Here is a 21104-nt window from a genome sequence, read left to right as displayed (position 1 = left end):
CAAATCATTTATCACTAAAAGCTCATTTGATATGGAAAAGGAAATTGTTTGCCTGAATTATAATCGGACATTTCAAACTGGACATCCTGTTTACTTGATGCAACACTAGAGCGCCTAACACCCAGATACAAACTGGGAACGATCAACAGCTCTCCTGATTTTCTGGAACACCCAGATTGGGGGGAAAACCTCACTTTTGCTCTGTAAAGCTAAAGTGAATTTGTCTTGGTGTGCCTTGCAGCATCCTACCATAACATAATGGGGCAAGCAGTGAGTCATCATGATATTAGGCAACATTAAAGTCTTTCTATGATCCAAGACAGATGGAAAAACAAAGGCCCATAACCCCACATTAAAAGAAATAGTTACGCTACCCGGCACGGCTGTAAAGCAAACACTGCACAAATTGCAAACTCTGGCAGTTACAAGAAACACCCTGTAATCAAAACCTAATGGCCTTAAACATAAGCTAAGTGTTGTCTCATGAAAGAACTCCGAACACATACATTCCTCACTCATATATATTAGTTGTATAATTTGCCATGAAGAACAATAGCAGAGCTCTTTTTTTTAACTCTTTTACTGTTAAAAAAAGAAACACACAACTTCTAAGACATACATCTTGGCAACCGAAAACACATTTTTTCTCATGTGTCATGCATCAACAAAGCATGGACTGACTGTAAGCTCATTTAAGACCAATAATTAAAGAGTGTGTTCACCAAAGTCACCAAATAATGACTTCTTATAAGCTACGTCCTTCATCATTTACTGATGATCTGCTACACATTAAACTCAAATCTCCAGAAACACAAAACTCCATCATGAAACATGTTAAATATGTTTATACTGAAATATTTGTAATGTGTTTAGTGATTGTTTGCTAATGAGTTTTGTAACAGTTGTTTGCTGTAGTTTTATTATTCCTGTAAGAAGCTGTGTGCCACATTGCTATTGCCACATGGGGACAGTGTAAGCATAGTTACCATGGGAGAAATTAATAGGAGAAACCACTTCAACAATTTCAAATGTAAGTGATAACAGTAAGAGCAAAAGGGCAAGAGATACTTTTCTCACTCACTCATTTTCCAGCAATGTTCAATACCAGATTAATGAGAAGTCCAACACAAAATTAGGAGAGACAGCAAATGTTCGATTTCATGCAGTTATGTAATGATGTTGTGTTAAGCTACGGCAGGGACTGAGCTCAGCTAGCTAGTGATCTATGAGATGACGAAGCACAATGGCACTGATGGTGGTATTAGCATGAAAGTTGAAGCTTTGGAACTAGGCCTGTCCCCAGTGACGGATAACCAAGTTACCATGGTACCAGCCCCCAGTGATAGGAAAAACCTGTTTAGTGGCAGTTTAAAAAAAACATTTAAAGTTCTTTTACTGATTTTTTTTCCATGCAAATCATAGCAACACACTAATATTCACACATGTGAAACTGTTGGGTGATGTGATGGATTGGTTTGTTCTCAAAACGTGGCTCTTGAGATGTACTGGCTGAAAGCACTTGGAGGTGGGGGGGTAGTTCTGTAACCCAAGGACACTGTACATATACAGTATATTCAGAACAGAAGTATGTGAAACAAACCAAAAAAAAAAAAAAGGAGAGGAAAAAAAAAAAAGAAAAGAAAAGAAAAAAGAAAACAGCTCCGCATATGTTTGCCAACCTAAGCATGCAAAGCGCTATCAGTGAGCCTGGTCATTAAAAATGAACACAAGGGGTCATGAAGTGTGTGCACACAAAGGTATTCATGAAAAGTGTCACGCATAAATGCACTTCAGTTCTGCAAGTACTGAGACGAGCTCTTCCTGTCTTCCAGGGTCTACACTCTGCTCAACTAGTCAAGCTAATCAAGCAAGAGAGTCAGGGCTTAAAGAATGTCACTTGTATTTTTTTTATTCTATTAGTATGCCTGCTGACAAGTTGCATTTAAATAAAAAGTAAAAAGTTAAATTCACAATGCAAGCTTTTTTTTTAGCAACATCTGAGAGCAATCTGCTATTATTATTATTATTATTATTATTCACTAAAAAGTCTGAAACTCTGCTATCAAAATTTCTGAACTCCTAGCTGTGATTACAGCACATGTGGACAGCATTAAGCCCTAACATTTTAGAAAGAGACTGAAGTTGGAGAGAAGACATTCTTATTTACATGTTTTACCTTGTTTTACATGGTTGCTTATTATTAAAGATCACTTTCGATATCATAAAAAGAAATATGAAACGTGATGTATTAATGAGGCTGCACTAGGGCATAAAGTAAGGAAGTGTCTTAAGATAATAGATTTACAACCTGTCTTATGTTGTATTATATTATATTACATTATTACATTATCCTAATGAAATGATGATCAATACGTGAAAAAGGTAAATAAGTACTCTAAGGCAGAGGTGGAACATGCAGGACACTTCCGAACTCAAGTGAGAGTCACTCACCATGCTTTCTGAAGACCCTGGTGATTGTCTCATACACGTACTGCTGCAGTTTTGCGCTGTAGAAATTAAAACTGCCCTGGGGAAAACCAAAACAGCATGGGGTCAGTTAAGAAACAGTGGCTGTGAGGGTGTTTAAACATAGCTGGTATTATATGAACCAGATGATGAGGCTTTATGAAGGAAGCGTTGGCGTTTAAAAACTGCACAGGTACATATCGACATCTAGGGGTGAGGAGGGAATAATGCACTAAACCCTGAGTCCAGAATTAAACAGAATTTAGTGGAGTATGTCAACGTTGACCTAAATATGAGAGAAACGGTAATACAGCTTTCTTAGAATTTCAGTGGGATATTCTTCAACAGAGGTGCCAATATTGTTAACACAAGAGGACAAAAGTTATAACTGAGCCATTTGGCTCAAATGGCTCAGTTACAACAGCATAAATGATAAAATATGTTGGTTACTGATAACTGATCTTTAACTGCAATATGCAGAAGTGTTTGGATTTATAAGCAAACAGATACAATTGGGTCCATAAGTATTTGGACAGACACATTTTTTTTTTGTAATTTTGCCTCTGTGAACCACCACATTTTTTTAAATGATGCTGTCAAGATGGGTATGGAGGTTAACTTTCAGCTTTAATTCAATGGGCTTAACAAAAATATTGCATTAACTGTTTAGGAATTACTGCCATTTTTTATATACTCCCTCCATTTACAGGCTCAAAAATAATTGGACAAACTAACATATATATATAAGGATTATTTTTAATACTTGGATGCAAATCTTTTCCAGTCAGTGACTGCCTGAAGTCTGGAACCCATGGACATCACCAAATGCTGAGTTTCCTCCCTTGAGACGCTCTGAAAGGCCTTTACTGCAGCCGCATTCAGTTGCTGCTGGTTTGTGTGTCTTTCTGCCTTCAGTCTTGTCTTTGGGTTGAGGTCAATTGGGTTGAGGTCACGTGACTGACTCAGCCATTTAAGAACATTCTTTGCCTTAAGAAGGTCTTGGGTTGCTTTCGTGGTATGTGTTGAGTCATTATCCATCTGTACTGTGAAGCGCTTTCCTATGAGTTTTGCAGCATTTGACTGAATTTATGCAGAAAGTGTAACTCTATACACTTCAGAATTCATCCTGCTACTACCAGCAGTCATATCATCAATAGACACCAGTGACCCAGTTCCAGTGGCAGCCATACATGCCCATGCCATAACACTGCCTCCACCATGCTGGACAGATGATGTGGTATGCTTCAGAATATGAGCCCTCTTCCTTCCTTCTCCATACTCTGCCCATCATTCTGGTACAACTTAATCCAGAACTGGGCAGAGCATGTTTTTTTTTTGGACGTTTTCGAGCAAAGTCTAATCTGGGCTTTCTGTTCTTGAGTGTTACCAGTGGTTTGCATCTTGAGGTAAACCCTCTGTATTTACGTTCATGAAGGCGTCTTTGACAATGATACAATTACCTCCTCGAGAGTGCTCTTGACTAGATGTTGTCTTTTTCGTCACCAAGGAAAGAAATGAGATCATAGTTGTTCTAGTTGTGATCTAGTTGTCGTCCATTTTCTTCCAGTGCATTCCTTCTTTTTATGAATGTACCAAATTGCTGATTTGGCCACTCCTGAAGTTTTTGCTACCTCTCTTATAGGTCTATTTTGTTTTTTCAGCCTAATGATGACCTCCAACTTGCATCGACACCTCTTTGGTCCACATATTGAGAGTTCCCATGAACAAATGCAAATTCAACATCAACTCCAGACCTTTTATCTCCTTAATTTGTCATGAAATAACGAGCAAAGAGGTCACACCTGGCCATGAAACTGCTGATCAGTCAACTGTCCAAGTACTTTTGAGCCTGTAAAAATGGAGGGACTATGTAAAAAAAATGGCTGTAATTCCTAAACAGCTAATGTTCTTTTTTTTTTAAACCCTGGAATTAAAGCAATCACATCTTGATGGTTTCATTTCAAATCCATTGTGGTGGTGTACAGAGGCAAAATTACGAAAAATTATGTCACTGGCCAAATATTTATGGACTCGAATGTAAGTGTATAAGCGTACTTTACACAACTGTTACAAAATTACCATAAACCCATGTTCATTCTGCAGTCTGGGCCATGGCTGATTTTGCACATACTATACACTATATGGCCAAAAGTATGTGGACACCTGACAATCACATCCATATGTAGGTCTTCCCCAAACTGTTGCTACAAAGTTGAAAGCACACAATGGCACAGGATGTCTAGCATTACAATGTCCCTTCACTGAAACTAAGAGGCCCAAACCTGTTCCAGCATTATAATGCCCCTCAACCCCAGTGAAAACATTTGGGATAAACTGGAACGCCAACTGCACCCCAGACCTCCTTGCATAACATCATTGCCTGACCTGACTAATACTCTTGTATGAGTGGAAATTATTATAACAGCAAAGGGGGACTAAATCTGGAATGGAAAGTTCAAAAAGCACATATGCGTGCGATGGTAAGGTGTCAACAACCTTTTGGCCATGTAGTGCAAATATACAAGTGTGATAAAAGATAAGTACATTGGATATAAAAAAGTCTACACACCCCTGTTAAAACTGTGATTTAAATACTGAAACCAAGAGATCAATCATGTCAGATCTTTTTCCATCTTTAAGATGATATAAACACAATTCAAGTGGAAAAACAAATAGAAACCTTTTAGGAAGAAAAAGAAAAACCCTATAATAACCTGGCTGTGTTTAGTATGTGATTGAATAATCTGCTAAAGAAACTGGCTCCTGATTAGAAAACTAGAGTTGCTGAAATAGGGACAGTTTTTCCATACTTTGATCAGCTCTGCTAGAGCATTTTTTTGTTTCTTTCAGTGAAATACTTTGCCGAGTCTGCTAGTTGATAGCTCCTGCAATATACTATATACTATAACGGAGTAACTGTTTCATATTTTTGTATCATGCTTCACTGATATGATGGTATAGAATCAGTTCTTTTTATATCTAAACCTGGTGCTTTCAACTCCAAAAGTGGAAGATAATACTGTGTTGACCTATATAGCTTTTGTTATATGGCCATGTTACCTTATAAATGTCAATATCATATGTGTAGTCCATCACTGGAGAGTTGTTCTGGGAGAACAGCTGGTTCACCATGGTGCGGTAGGCCTTGCCATTGACGTTAGCCATGGTGTGCTGCAGCACCTCGTGGAGCTCCGATTCCTCCATTTGAGGAGGAGGGAGCAGATCGCTCTTCAAAAGCTCCACCGCTGTGGGCCGCAGGGCCGGGTCATGGTTCAGCAGCCAGCAAATCACCTTCCTCTATATCCACACAAGATCAGGGATGTTGCACTGCTCTCGAGTTGAAAATTAAATTAAAAAAAAAAAATGGCTTCAGAAGCTTACCTGTGTTCCATACTCATATTCAAAAAAATCCTCAGGGAAGTCAATGGACTCCTGCAAACAGAATAAAGAACAGTCTCAGGTTTAACGGCTAATTCTGTGTGCTATGGTGAAATTTCTCTGATTTCTTACTAATATTAAGGCTAGACCAATATGAATACTAGCATTAATTATCAATACAGACTTCAGAACCTGATTATGCTCTCAAGAAGTGTCTATTTAAAATTCAGTCACCCTTATGCTTCATAATTTTGCAGAAACAGGTGCTGATTTGAGCACAAGGAATGCTGTAGGAGCAGATCTGCATGTGATTCATGAAACCATCACATGACATCAAAACCATCAGTGATTTAAGTGAAGCTAATGAATCCGCTTCAGTTGCATTTTAAATTTACATTTACATGCACAGGCATGAGTTTGATCATACAGAGAAGCCAAAAAATAAAACTGATGAATAACAAAACCTTAATAAACAAGGGCCATTGTGTGGAAGAATCCAACTGGCACAACTGAGGTTTCACTCTATTGTCATCAGATTGTAAGACAGCCACAGCCATACAAACACAGCCACCTTTTTTTTTTTTTTTTTTTTTTTTTTTTTAAATGTGTTTGCTATTATTAGCACCCCTACAAAATGCTTGGAAGCGGTATATAATAGCATCACATTCATTCTATATATTTTTCTGTATATGCAATGGCCTGGGAAAATCCTTCACATGGTGAAATTTTTTTTTCAAATTTTCTACTGTAAAAATTTTGAAAACTACAGATGTTCCTAATCTGAAACTGGTTTATCCTTTACACATACACACGATACGGCCAAAACTATGTGGACATCTGACCATCACACACATATGTGGGTCTTCCTGTCTTTGTAAGCTGTAAGATTTCTCTTCACTGAAACTGATGTAATTTGAATTTAATGTGTAATAAATAAAACATACAAACTTTAAAGGAGAGATATAAATGATACAGATCATGAAATCTATGTCTATCTTTATACCAGTCTTTATTCCTAACCTACCGACGTCCCACCCATTCAGTAGTCAGTCTATACTTAATACATAATATATTTTTAAAAATGGCAAATAACTGTAATAGATTATTATGATTCATCTATTTTTTAATGTAAATATAATATGATGTCCTCAATTACCTATTGTCATCTATTATCTCAGCTGGAATGATCATTACCGGAATAATTATTATTACCCTGAGATGGCAGGCTATCATAAGCAATCCACCTCCACAGCGCGTAAGCCATCTATCACCTTAATCGTAGATTAAATTTAAAAGTTCATCTCTTGAATCAACTGTTCACTATTAGGATTGTAAACCTCAGGCTTCCTCATGATATTTGCTTTTTATGCATTAGTTAATGAAGGATTCAATATTTGACGACATCGCTGAATCTGCTACGATATGATATGTGTTAGTAACCTCTGATCAATACATGACCAACTTTGTTCACAATCTGAGAGTAGACCTTCGGTAAATTCATGAATGATGCTAAGCTTATAAAATTATTTACATATCAGTTGTACATTATGAATCCTTTTTATTTTTTTATTTTTTTTTAAACACACGTCAGTTGTTTAGACACCTTTTCAATTGATTTATGATTGCTGCGATGTTATGATTGTGGACGAAATCTCGGACATTAACTTGATCTGCCAACCCACACGCTTACCGTTCTGAGCTGGCTGAGGACAGAGATGCGTTCAGAAGCCGTGGTCATTGGTCTGTAGGACATCTCAAACAGGATGATACCCAAACTGAACAGATCCACTTTCTAAACACACAAAAATACAGGTTTAAAAATAAACTGTGAATATCTCTGTATGTATTCCATGACCAAAGGTTTTAATGTTAACTGTACCTGGTTGTAAGTTGCTTTTGTGTTTCCTTGGACCTCTGGGCTGACATACAGGGCAGTGCCAACCATACCCGTCATGTTACCTAGAGAGAAAATGAATTAGAACACACATAGTATTTAAAAACAAAACCATTAATTAGGTACGGTGTAAACATTAAAGCTGAAGAATTTGGCTTTGCTGCTTTACCTGTTGGGTCTGATTTTAGGACGAGACCTGAGCTGTTGTCCTCCAGCTCCAGTATGCCTGAGGCCTGTAACCAACACACATGCGGTGAAACTCTCCAATTCATAGGACACTGACACATGACATTAACACTAAACTTACCCTGAATTATTAAGTTACATTACATTGCCATCTAGTTACGCAAGATGATCCCATTTAGATTTTATGTTTATAGGACAGTCATGGTGATTCCTGAATTCCTTCACATTGCATCACTTTATAGCTCTTTGTATAGCGATTGCAAGAACCATACATATAACACATCAACTATTCCATACAAAACTTGTAATAATTCACTTCCATAATTACAGTAGAAGTGTATATTTCAATTTATGTGTTGAAAGGATGAGTATACTGTGAATAAAAAAACCTGTATAGCTTTGCTTAAACACACATATGCTGTACCATGCTAGCTGGATGGTCAGTAGCCAAGCCAAAGTCTCCAATCTTGACATGGTCACGAGAGTCCAGGAAAATGTTGACAGGCTTCAAATCTCTATGTATCATTCCCTGAGGATACAGGCAGAATAAGAGGATGCAGTCCACACCATTAGCCCATAGCCAAACCCTAAATAACAGGTTGGCTAGCCCAAAAACAACGTGGCAAACTATTTCTGAGTCAGTTCGACTATCAGCCGCCTTCTGGGCATGTTTCACTGCAACAATTTATGACTGTATCAAAAGTATCAAAAGCAGTAATAGTCAAAAAGGATGCAGTGTCCTTCTGTTTGGATCTGGCTGAGGATTCAGATACAGGCTACCTGTTCATGAATGTACGCAATGCCATCCAGGATCTCCCTGAAGAGTCTCCAGAGGCGACTGCAGTCCCGGTAAAGGCCCTGGTCTATTGTGTCCCTCAAAGTACTTTTTTCACAGTACTCCATCTGGAGACAGAGAAACACACAGATAAAGAAAATTTCAAGGGAAACCCTGGCCTAAAAATGTAATTAAATCTAAGCTAGTGGGTATTTTAGTTCCCGTGTACACTTTATGGCTAAAAGTATGTGGACACCTGGCCATTAAACATCACATTTCAAAACCATGAGCATTAATATGGTGTTGGTCCCCCTCTTTACTGCTATATCAGCCTCCACTCTTCTGAGAAGGCTTTCCACTAGATTTTGGACCATGGCTTTGGTGATTTGTGAAATCTTAATACTACAGTATACAAAGGCATTCTAGATAATCGTGTGTGTGCTTTGTGGCAGGTTTGGGGAAGACCCTCATATAGGTGTTATGATCAGGTGTCCACATACTTTCGGCCATATAGTGTGTATCAGGCAGTTTGTATTTCAAGTAAGTAAAAATTATGTTTTATGGTGAAACTAATCTGTGTGTCCTTTATTCTTCTATTTTTCCTATACAAAGACAAAGGAACACCAACTGCCATACTCTGCCGTATCCAAATTATGCACACTGTTAATTAAGCCCTTATTAACATTCACTGTTTAGTTCGAATGGTTTAGGAGTTTTTTTCTATCAATAGTGTCCTGTCCAGTGTTTCATGTGTTGGATCTGATTCCAGTAGGTTCCAGTCAAAAGTATCAAACGTAGCATTGCTGAATGTGTAGCAGTCAAGAAGTACACAGACTCCTTCTGTATTCTCTCTAGACGTTAATAAGACGAAAATAAATGCAGCTTGTCATGTTGCTGAGAAAGCACAAAGTGCAAGTGCAAGTGTTTATTATTAGTCTTTCAATACCCTGTGAATGAACGGTTACTATAGAAACGATAATGTATTAGAACTTGTGTATTAATATAAACTGATCATTTATGTTACAGCCAGAACTACCTTCAGAGCTGCTGTTACAGAAAAGTAACGTACACCTTTAAAAGGTGTAGAAGAGTTTAGAGCAGGTCATGGCTGGGTTTAAGAGGACAACATGGAATGTCCATGCTTCAAAATAAGCTTGAAGTAATACAGATTATTGTTCTTCCCATTAGCATTAGCATGAGTGGTAGCGTTACAACTCACTGTATAAGGGACCAGGTGTATATACTGGTAATATTATACTAATGAAATATGGTTAATATCTGTAGTCTATTTTTATTTATATTCGTAGCTGTCCTATGAATTTGGGATAATCCTATGCCTTCTTCCTACTGGAGGCGTTTAGATGAGTGTCACTGTTCACTGCCTGCATGCACTCACCTGTATGTAGAGGTAATGTGCAATAAGAGGAGGCCTTTCCGATACTGAGCTCTCTGTGGTGTCCACTCCTTGCCTTTTACTCAGCTCTTCCTGTATGGGATACAGAAGAAATAGTCACGTGAATTAAACAGTGAAGAATATGGTTGTATGAATGAATGTATAACATGTTAAATGTTAGCTTCTGAGCACGTTACTGACCTGCACAATACTGTCTCTGCTCACATCACCATTGTCAAAGATGATGTCACTTTCCGAGTCGCTGTTGGACGGGCTGTCAAAAAAAATACAGAATCAGATCAAACTCAAAGCAGGACATAATTCTGACAAGGCTGCTGTTCTGATATTTTTCAGCTGAATGGATTTTAGTGCCAAAAGATGAGCAACTAGCAGACTTTATACATTTTCCCAACCCTGCTTTATTTAAATAACAGTCCTGTACACCACAGCAAAGATTATTTATTTTTTTATTAAAGAACTACACTTTATTCTTTTTCACTGTTTATAGTTACATTTAACATTGTGGAACAAGTTCCTGTTTTGTCATACTTTCCTTATAACAGCACTAGGCTGTTCCCTCACCAACCTCTCTTTCTCTCTCTCTCTCTCTCTCTCTCTCTCTCTCTCTCTCTCGAGAAAGTTAAAACAAATAACACAGTTTTTCATATTACTGAGATATCAGAACATGCAAAGTCCTCTGTCCTAATGACTCTCCTATGGTGGAAAACGTTGACTGTTCCGTGACTGTGCTGACACTGGAGACTCCTTCTATGAATCTTAAATAAATCTCTCGTTACTGAAACATATTTAAATATGTTAAAAAAATATGTTATGTTAAATATGTTTAAAAAAACACTAGCAACTATTTACTGTTCATCTTAAGATTATATGGAGCATCCACCATACATGTTCCTGTGCAAGTCTTGCCATAGAAACAAGAACATCTGACTAATCAGATTCAATAATTCAGCAGTGCTGTGGTATAAAAAGGCCTAGCCACAGACTGCCATCTATTTTTATGGTGTTGCAATGCTCATTTTTATGCATGATGGGGAAGATTTCGTTTTATTTAAGATTTAATTCTGTGCTCCTATAGACGTAGTTTTGCAAAAATACAACAAACTTAATTACTTAATGCAAACTTAATGCTCCAACAAACTTAATTAAAATTGCCTGTCCAGCGCTCATCACCACTACCCCTAACCTAATACAATACTGCCACCTACTGGACACCATTTCAACTACAAAATCAAACAAGCTTCATGCTTTCTTTAAACAGGAAAATAAATAGTCGATTCATTATTGTCGGTTTTAAATGCTATTCTTCAAAATGAATATTTCAATTCTTCATTTGAAAACATTACTTACAGTGCCTTGCTTAAGTCTTTTCAATATTTGTATTGTCACAAACTGAAATTGATTTGCACTCTCTTACAAACACTTTAAAAAAAAAAAAAACGGACTAAACTATACCTTGTCACTGGGGTGATACCCTCAAGAGTACATCTTTTGTATCTTTGATATATCTTTCACATGGTAATGTGAGTATATTGTATCATTAAAATGATTAAAGTAGATAAATAGACTGTCATTAGTAAAGTAAAGTGGTACTACACTGTACCTTTCCTTGTCGCTGGGGTGGTACCTTCAAGTGTATACTTTTTATACCTTTAGTATGTATGTTTACTTAGAAATGTACATACTTGAAGGTACCACCCCAGCGACAAGGAAAGGTACAGTGTAGTACCCTTTTTTTTTTTCCCCTGAGAGTGTAGTCTATAATACTGAAGTATGGGGAACATCAGGATTGTTTGGAAATTATTTATCATATTATATGATCTCAGTATAAAAATCCCTGGAAACAAGGTTTGATGATGATAAAAATATCGCAACATTATGGCCAAGCACAGATAAATTATTTTTAAAAAATGTAAAGAAAATGGTACAACTGCAACTCTGCCTTAACACTTATGCAACCATCAAATGCCTGCTTGTTTGCTTAATTTTGTGCAGCAGTAACGGAAATATTCTGAAGCTTGAAATTGTAGATATATAGTGTAAATTAAATAGTTACAAATCCCAATTGTAACACTCCAAATTACGAAAAGGTTCTGGGGACGTGGGGGCGCAAATACTTATGCAAAGCTGTGTAGTATGTAAATCTTGAAAAATAATTTGGAGCAGCTCAGCCACCTGGGCATGTAATTCCTGACACCAGTGTAGGAACTTACAGGAAAGATGGACAGAACACATCTGCCTCATCTTCATCATCCTCGTCACTGGAGTCAGTGGCGTTGCACTTGGCGCTGGATGACCTCTCCAGAGACGTGCTCCACTCCACCGAACTGGCCAGAGCTGGCGGGGGTGCATCGTCCTCCACGTTGTCGAGGAGGCCGAGCTCGTTGAGGCGGGGCGGAGCTGCAGGTCGTGTGGGCCGCTCAGGGGTGCTGGCTGGCTCGGACGTGTCACTGCTCTCCACCCCTGTGGACGGGGCCTCATGTCTCTCAATCCACGCGTTATAGTAGCGCACAATGTTCTCATGGTTCAGGCGTGACAGGAGGGTCACCTCTCCCTTAATGCGGCGGAACTGCTTGCTGGCCGGGTTCACCTGGATCCGTTTGACGGCGTAGTAGCAGCCGTCCAACTTGTTTTGGACCTACAGGTACATGGAAGGTCACGAACACACGACCACAGAGAAATGAAAACAGAAAAAAAACCATCATAAGAGCCAATGTCATAATAAAGAAAAAGGTTTCTCTGAAAAAGCAGTGGTTTCTCAACACAGATGACTTCAGCACCTTGATGACGGCTCCAAAAGCACCTTTTCCCAGCAGCTGGAGCTCCTCGAACTCGTTGAAGTAACGGGAGAACTGCTTCTGCACCACTGTACTGAAAGGGGCGCTGAGAAGGTGACTCCGCGGGATAACCGTAGATGCAAAATCCACATCCATGTCTGATAATAAACGTGTTTCACAAAAAAGACTGCATTTATTTAAGGTCATCAGGGTACTTTCTAACCCTGTGTTCACCCTAGCAAGCAACAGGCAAAATGTAACTTTCTGTGTATGTTTGCGACACAAAGCCACAATTTCAGCTGCAAGTAACAAATGTTTTATTCCAGTTTATTTTCCTTCTCGTCTGATTTGCGACCTGACAACTTGACTCATTAAAAAAAGTTGTAAGTAAAATAAAGTGGACAGAAGCATGCAATTATTCCTGCTGAGTCTGTAAAGCTAATCGAACGTGATGTGAAGCTCCACTGTGAAGCAAAAACAGAACCACTTTGAATTGTCTTATTTATAGCCATAAACAAATGACTTATTTTTAAGCATTAAAAGGTAACTCTGTCATGTTCGTTGTTTATTGAGAGCTTTATAAGCAAGGAATTTTATATAACTGCTCATTTACAGATTTTAGTTGAATACCCCTTCAATATACTGTGCTATTCTACATGCATGTAACAAGGCAACATTTGAATAGAGATTTTCATGCAAATTAGGTATGACCCTGTTAAAGCTACAAATCTATACAAATGTCTGGAAAGATTCGGGGGACCAAGCCAATGGCACGTGTCTTCACTTCCCCACTCACTACTTTATTTCCTACATGCAGTTAGTCCCTCTTTACTGTATGACAAGAAGAAAACTTATAACCATGGTTTCATCTTATCCTGTCATTTATAACGTCTCATTAAACATGATTAGAGACATTATAAAGAAAAATAAAGCTTGGATGGAAGTAGCAATTAAACTATTTAGTTTTATCAATTTCTCAACAGTATCAGTCACAACACACCCACAAGAGACAAACTACAAGCGACACGTACGATTTGTCCCCTGCTAGTGTGAGTACAGAGCTAAGCTAACTTTATACCTTTGACATGATTATACTGTATACTATTCCAAACTGTTTCTTACTGTCATTTTTACATTTATTTCTCTCTTATCTGAGGTGTGTGTGTGCATGTGTGTGTGTGTGTGTGTGTGTGTGTGTGTGTGTGTGTGTGAGAGAGTGTGTGTGTGTGTGTGTGTGAGACAGGGGAAGAGACATGCACCTTCTGGACTGGGCTCCTGGCATGGAGGAAGGCTCTTTGGTGAAGGTGGGCGCAAGAAGGAGTGCTCTAGCAGCTGCTGAGTGTTCCAGCGGTCAGCATCATTAAGACACACACACCTGCAAAACAAAACAAGTCAACCTCACACACACCTGCAAAACAAAACAAGTCAACCTCACACACACCTGCAAAACAAAACAAGTCAACCTCACACACACCTGCAGACATGCATACTCAATTGTATATCTCCACCAAGTTCCTGAAAGGGTTCTCCGTCACTCCGGGGTAACCATTAAACGTTCTATGCAGAACCATACAACTGAGGATTTCCCTTACATAAAAGGTTTCTAGTAGAGCATTTAGAAAGCAAGAAAAATCTTATCTTAGAGCTTCAGTTAATCTGGCACTACGAGTTACAGGGAAGTAAATGGACAGCTTGGGATTTACAGAGATGAGTTAAATAGTAGGCATGTCCAGAAATTCAGCCTGAACAGGTGGACAGATCAGTAGCCTGGACGCCTGGGACGAGCAGGTTGTGGCCAGACTTTTTTTTTTCCCCCCCCATAGTTACATCATGGACAAGGATATTCAACAACCAGAAAAAGCAAAACCCTACTCCTGACTGACTTTTGCAATACAACAGGTTTCATTTGGTATGAACAGCAGCTATGTTTAAGCGAGGTGTACTTCATAGTGCTTCACACGCCATAACATTAGCGCGTGTTTCAAAATCCCGCCACCTGCTGCACTACACACATCAGCTGAGGATCTGTGGGTGTCAGTACAATGTTTTTTACTAGGTGGTAAATTAGTGTACACGGATGACAGGCACATGCAGGTGTGTGGAAACACTGATCGCAATACAACTCAATGAGTGACACTCACCGAAATAAAGGCGCTAGTCAGATTCACGTAATGTCTTTCAGATGCGATGCGAGGACAGTGCAAACACAATATCCTACATTAGAAATGTTTTAGAATAGGATAACAATCATATATCTGTCTCCTTTACTCTATTAATAGACTTAACTAACCTACTAGTTCACCATACATTATTAGATTACGTGGGCTAGGTAATGAATTCATGATTTGCCCAATCCTGGCCTGTTCATCAGAAATATTAATGCAGTCACTGAAAATTCAAAAACAGGCCTACTGCAAATATTTATTTATACAAAACAATGATCAAATACAGTTCTGATACAAATAGTAAACATATAAATATGATTTTAAATATAAGCTTCCTGCTCAAGAAAATATAACCTCTCTCTAGAAACTAATCACTACTAATTACTACATTAATATATATATTAATGTCCTATTTTGTTTGCCGATATAGCAACACAACCACCTCACAAATAGCCAAATTCACCCAATAACGTGGAGCTGTACTTTTTTTTTTTTGCCACTATTTTGTATGTGTTTTTCAAACGCATGTTTGCCTTTAATATGCCACTGGAAGCAGCCCAGGGCAGGATAAACAACCACAAACACACCAGTCCTTTATCAAAACTACCCCAGTCAGCACCACTAAAGCAAACACACCTGCACAACAGCTCTCACCTGGGGGCCAAGCACCACATGGGTAAACACGCAGACACACACTTCACTACTCAGCATCAATCCATGCCATGTATCGGCAAAGCGAATGCTGATTTAGCCAGAAACTCAGGTATAAAAAGAACCACACGGTGGTTACCTGGGATCTCTTTATTTACAGAGCTAACAGTTATTGACCGAAGGCATTTCTGTCAAAAAATCTGGCACAAAACCGTCATACAACTCTCCCGTTATAAGTAACAGTCATCTCACAGTTGAACAAACATATAGAGACAAAATAAACACACTAGTCAGATGAATAATATCTTTTTTTTGTGTGATTTATGCGAGGACGGAAAACCACAAGCTTGTAGCTGAAATGCTCGGCAATGACTTGCTGACTTTTTGTCGAGGAAGCAAATAAGATGCGTTACATTAGCACATTACTCATTCATTTTCCTTAGTCTGCATTAATGCACTTAATTAGCTAACTAGTTTGCCATGTTATTATAATATTAGCTACCACGTTTTAGCCGAGTCAGTTGGAACTGCGCAACACACTTGAGCTTTCACTTGCCTGGTGGGCTGGCGAAGTAATTTATCATTTGTCCACCCCTGGACAATATAAACATATTAAAAATAAAACTGAGGAGTCAGATATGAAATCTTCCATTCACCAAAAGTAAGAATGTCTGTAGGACTTCACAGATCTAAACTGCAGCTACTAATCTTCCTTACCAAGACTCGAGCAAAAACCCAGAAGCTTTCAGGAGGATGAACAGCATTTCTGGATGTTTATGGTAAACTTACTTCTTGAGAAAGTCCTGAAGATCAGCAGGTAGGCTGGAGGGAACGGTCACAGGGTACTCCTTGACCTCGCGTCCCTGAGTGAGTGCCATGAGAAGCAGCCCGAAGCTCCATATGTCCCCTTTCTTGCCGGTGCGTGTGGGCAGCGTATCCTCGCTGAAGCGCACGTGAACCTGCTCGAAAATGTCCTCTTTGCACATGTCTCCTAACCGTTTAGCCAGGCTGTAGTCAGCCAGTCTCACATTGCCCTGGGCATCGAGAAGGACAGAGGAAGCCGCCAGCTGCTTGTGAACCACCGAGTTGGTGTGGAGGTAGTCAAGTGCGGCGAGCAGCTGGGCGGCGTGGTGCCTCAACTGATCGGGTGGCAGCGGAGTTCCAGCAGAGAGGCTCTGAGCCAGGCTGCTACCAGGCACGTGCTCAGCCAGGAGATCCACCACCAAGCAGTCCTCACGCTCACTGTAGCTCAACGCCTGGTAGTGCACCAGGTTGGGGTGGTCCAGCTTCAGCAGTGAGTTCAGCTCACTTTCTGCTCCATGGATCTGCAGAGACAAAAAAAAAAAAAAAAAAAAAAAGAGCAAGGTGACTGACATTTTCTTAAATGAGAAGCAACACACAGACAGAATGGCATGTTGGTTAAGCTGAATATTATATAAATCCAAAAGAATCTAGTAGGTCTCTGTCGGTAATTGTTTAGTCTGGATGCAGACCCAGAAAAGTATTTCAGCCAGCAAACAGAGCACTTGGGGGGAAAAAAAAATACTGTAGCAGAGCTGATGAATGTACTCTATGTAAAAAAAAATATATATATATATGAGCCATCTCAGCTTCTATAGCAGATCCTCTGCTATGGCTTATCCAATCACAAGGATTTATGCAAACTCACTGACGGCAGCACATCGGACCAGAGACTAGCTACAGGGCAAAAGACATGAAGTCGGAAAGGGAAGAGTTTTCAGAGACTTCCAACCATTTTTCAGTTTATTTTCCTTCTCGTCTGATTTGTGACCTGACAACTTGACTCGTATTAAAAAAAAAGCTGTAAATAAAATAAAATGGACAGAAGTATGCATTTATTCTCCGAGTCAAATTCAAAACACATCTCGCCTGCTGAGTCCATAAAGCTAATCAAGCTCCACTGTGAAGCTCCGCTGTGAAGCAAAACAGAGCCACTTTGAACTGTTTTATTTATATCCATAAACTAATCACTCATTTTTAAGCATTAAAAGGTAACTGTTGTCACCATTCTGTCATGTTCGTTGTTTACTGAGGGTTTTGTAAGCAAGGAATTTTATATAACTGCTCATTTACAGATTTTAGTTGAATACCCCTTCGATATACTGCTATTCTACATGCACAGCATGATACTTAAACACTTAGTCCAACGTGGTAGAGCTGCTGCTGTGATCATAAATACTGTCCTGTGCTCAGCCCAGGACTCCTATTCACAATATGATGATACTGAACATCGTTTCAAAACACTTAGTACTGTTTGACTTCTGTTACTCTTCTACTCTTCTTCATACTGGAACGATTTATAATCTTAGTATCAGTTGTCACCCAGAAGAGGATGGATTCTGGGTAGAATCTGGCTCATCTCAAGGTTTCTCTCTCATGTGGTCTCATGGAGTTTTTCCTTCGCACTGTCAACTCTGCCTTACTCATAAGAGATCTACATCTGGATTTCTGTAGAGCTGTTAGTCACAACGTCTACTGTTAACATTATACAAATCAAATTCAACTGAATTAGTATTAGAACTAGTATCTTACCAAAAACTGTCTATTGAATTCAGTGCTATAAAATAATAATGTCATTTTACAATAAAATACACAGTGGGATCCAGGTCTGAGACCACTATGGAAAATGCTTCTGTTTTGCATTCTTTTCTAAATTATTACAGCAATTTACATTACAAATATTATTACTGACAACAACTTGAGCGAAAAGTGGAATCTTTGGAATATTTACATGAATTTCAGAGTTTCTTAGTATTTAGTGCATTCCCTTTTTGCTTTAATGACAGTGTGCACTCGAGCTGGCATCGACTCCACAAGCTTGTACAACACCTCATGATCCATATTAGATCAAATCCATCGGCGTGTCGTCTGAACACATGCTTCATTAGACGAGATTAGGCATGAGGAAAATTGGACCTTTTGTACAAAGCAGTTAACATGGTCAATATCACAAATGTGCTTACATTTAAATAGGGCTCTAGAAATAGCGCAGAATCTTGAATATTAAATATTCAACATATTGAACAATTACTTTTTTTGCTTTAAATATTTAAAAATTCTAAACCCTTCTGTTTATTTAAATGAAAAAAAAAAATTCCCAGATTTTCAATGTGGTCTCAGACTTTCGAACCCCACTGTAATTTAAAACAATACTGCATTATTGCTACGATAAATAGTGAGCTGATCATCAGAAAACAAAAATATAGAAGACATCTAGTATCCAGACACCACTTCCATTTATATTCAAGTGGAAAAGCATTATAAGTAGTATGGGATGATCCGCTCTGGAGAATTCTGGAGAACACAGTGACTGAATGAAACCAAATGCTGCATTCCTGTAGTCATATACTTACATCTGATGGAAAATGGTTAAACCAGCAGTAGGGAGTCTGGATATCTCACTACTTTTGGGTATGTACTGTATATGCTAATGTCACAAAAATAATGTACCAAAACTACAATTCAAATATTTCTTTAAAAAAATGTTATCTACCTGTTTTTTACATTTTTCGATCTTTTCCTTCTCCTGGCTGGTGAAGAATTTCCCGATCTTCTTGTTCCAGCGAAGGATCCATTCATACACAACAGCAAAGTCTCCCGTGGCTGCATTGAGGGCGTAATACACACTCCGGCCCAGCCTCTCACTCTCGCCTTACACACACACACACACACACACACACACACCCACACACCCTTCCTTATGTATAAAATTACACAGCATGGCTGATATATGCTACATATCCATAATGATTTAGCACATAGGTTCTCAACTCTGGGGTCAGAGGAGATTTTTATCAGACATTATTTATAATGTAGTTATACTATTCATATAAACTTGGTTTATGTGATATTTAATAATGATTAAAACTGTGAGATTATTATTATTAAATTTCATTAGCCTTCCTTTAACTCGGAGTTAAGCCCAATGGCACTGTATCCAAAATGCTGCTAGGTTAATCATAATCTAAACAGCACAAGGGTGACATTCCAGTCTGTACCGTAGTGCAGCAGCATGCACTCCAAACCTCACGAGAGTTCAAACTGCCACAGTGTGTGTGGTAATGTTTCTAATATTTACAGGTGTTTGCATGTTATTTTACTAAATCAGAACAATAAAATAAAGCCCGGAAAGAAATTTTTTGGTTTAAAATGGGCTATACATTCACAGCAGACAAACCAAAACTATTTGCTAGCACTTATTTATGGGACACAAGGTTCAGTGTCCTCGTGAATGAGAATTCTGTGCCCTTAAAATGAAGTCAAGTTGAGATCCAGCAATTTAGCAAGACGACTCAATAAGACATTGAGAGAGCTTACCTATACATTTTCCTCTGTGAACCAGGATCTCGCCCATGGCGCTACTGCTGAAGTGCAGGACTTCATGAGGACTTGGATTGTCTTCGCTGTACGTGTCTCGCCTTATCAGTGGAAATCCATACAGTGTATTCAGACAGGAAGTGATCAGGTTCACCAAGTAAAAATACTGACAATCAGTAATTCCCAACTGAGCTAACAGATGATTACCAGTGCTTATCAGAATGTTTAGCTCCTTAAAAATGATCAGTTTTGTTAATCATGCATTCATATTGGTTGGTCTGATAGTAAAACAAATGAAGGCCACTTGCCCGTACCTGTGTCTGCTGCTGGAAGTGGTGCGACGTCTGTTTGAAGCTCCTTTTCGGTTCTCCTGCGTCTCATTGGGAGGTACAGGGGAACTGACGCCACCCGACGTTGGGCTTCCTGCATTCGGCTGAGCCACACTCTCCAAACGCTCCTACAGGAGGAACAACTTGAGGTGTCAAATTCATATTTCAGAGGTGGACAAAACAGTAGCCCAGACTAGCAGGTTTTCATGTCTATTAGTTTTTTCATTCACATTTACCTGGCAAACAAGTAAGTTTAACAACCAGAGAATAAAACAAACCCTACATCTTACTGACTTTTGCCAAACAAAAGCTTTCATTCGGCATGCATGTTTCAACTTCACAGTCAAGAACACCGCGTCTTACAGCAGATAACGTTCACTAATGACTAGGTGATGATTTGACATGAACGCAACGTGTATTTGAATAATTTTTTTTTTTTAAGGAGAGGACTATGTGGAGGACTATAAGGACTATGGCTACAGTCACCCCTCCCTCTCTCCGGAAATTCACATACTCATTCATTTCTCTTAGTCTGTGCTAACTAACACACCATACATTATAGCACATTAGCTACCACTTTTCAGTCCAGTCATTTAGGTTTCTGTGCAAACAAATCATGGGACAGTACACTGCACAAGCTCTAGCTAATCAATTTATGATTTGTCCATCCCATATTCATATTTAAGTGTGCAGCAATTGAGATCTCTAACTAAAGAGATATACAGATGGATAGA

At 38.8% G+C, this 21104-nt stretch overlaps 1 protein-coding gene across 5 annotated transcripts in view; it reads right to left on the bottom strand.

Moving 5' to 3' along the window:
- Positions 1-21104, bottom strand: part of eif2ak4 (eukaryotic translation initiation factor 2 alpha kinase 4) — a 54374-nt gene that overhangs the window by 22440 nt on the left and 10830 nt on the right. For all 5 annotated transcript variants that reach the window (XM_053237574.1, XM_026918989.3, XM_034307769.2 and 2 more), the window contains 17 exons: positions 20356-20498; positions 20042-20142; positions 19218-19375; positions 16493-17028; positions 14147-14262; positions 12891-13045; positions 12324-12748; positions 10294-10366; positions 10096-10185; positions 8705-8827; positions 8349-8453; positions 7908-7971; positions 7724-7803; positions 7535-7636; positions 5848-5898; positions 5527-5763; positions 2452-2527 (listed from right to left, as the gene is read on the bottom strand). In XM_053237574.1, coding sequence (XP_053093549.1) covers positions 2452-2527; positions 5527-5763; positions 5848-5898; positions 7535-7636; positions 7724-7803; positions 7908-7971; positions 8349-8453; positions 8705-8827; positions 10096-10185; positions 10294-10366; positions 12324-12748; positions 12891-13045; positions 14147-14262; positions 16493-17028; positions 19218-19375; positions 20042-20142; positions 20356-20498 — 2635 coding nt within the window. The remainder of the gene's footprint in view (positions 1-2451; positions 2528-5526; positions 5764-5847; positions 5899-7534; positions 7637-7723; positions 7804-7907; positions 7972-8348; positions 8454-8704; positions 8828-10095; positions 10186-10293; positions 10367-12323; positions 12749-12890; positions 13046-14146; positions 14263-16492; positions 17029-19217; positions 19376-20041; positions 20143-20355; positions 20499-21104) is intronic.

The sequence above is a fragment of the Pangasianodon hypophthalmus genome, chromosome 10 (genome assembly GCF_027358585.1).
Source record: "Pangasianodon hypophthalmus isolate fPanHyp1 chromosome 10, fPanHyp1.pri, whole genome shotgun sequence".
Classification (NCBI taxonomy): Eukaryota; Metazoa; Chordata; class Actinopteri; order Siluriformes; family Pangasiidae; genus Pangasianodon; species Pangasianodon hypophthalmus.
The sequence above is the reverse complement of the archived record's forward strand: the minus strand, read 5'-3'. Positions and strand labels throughout refer to the sequence as shown.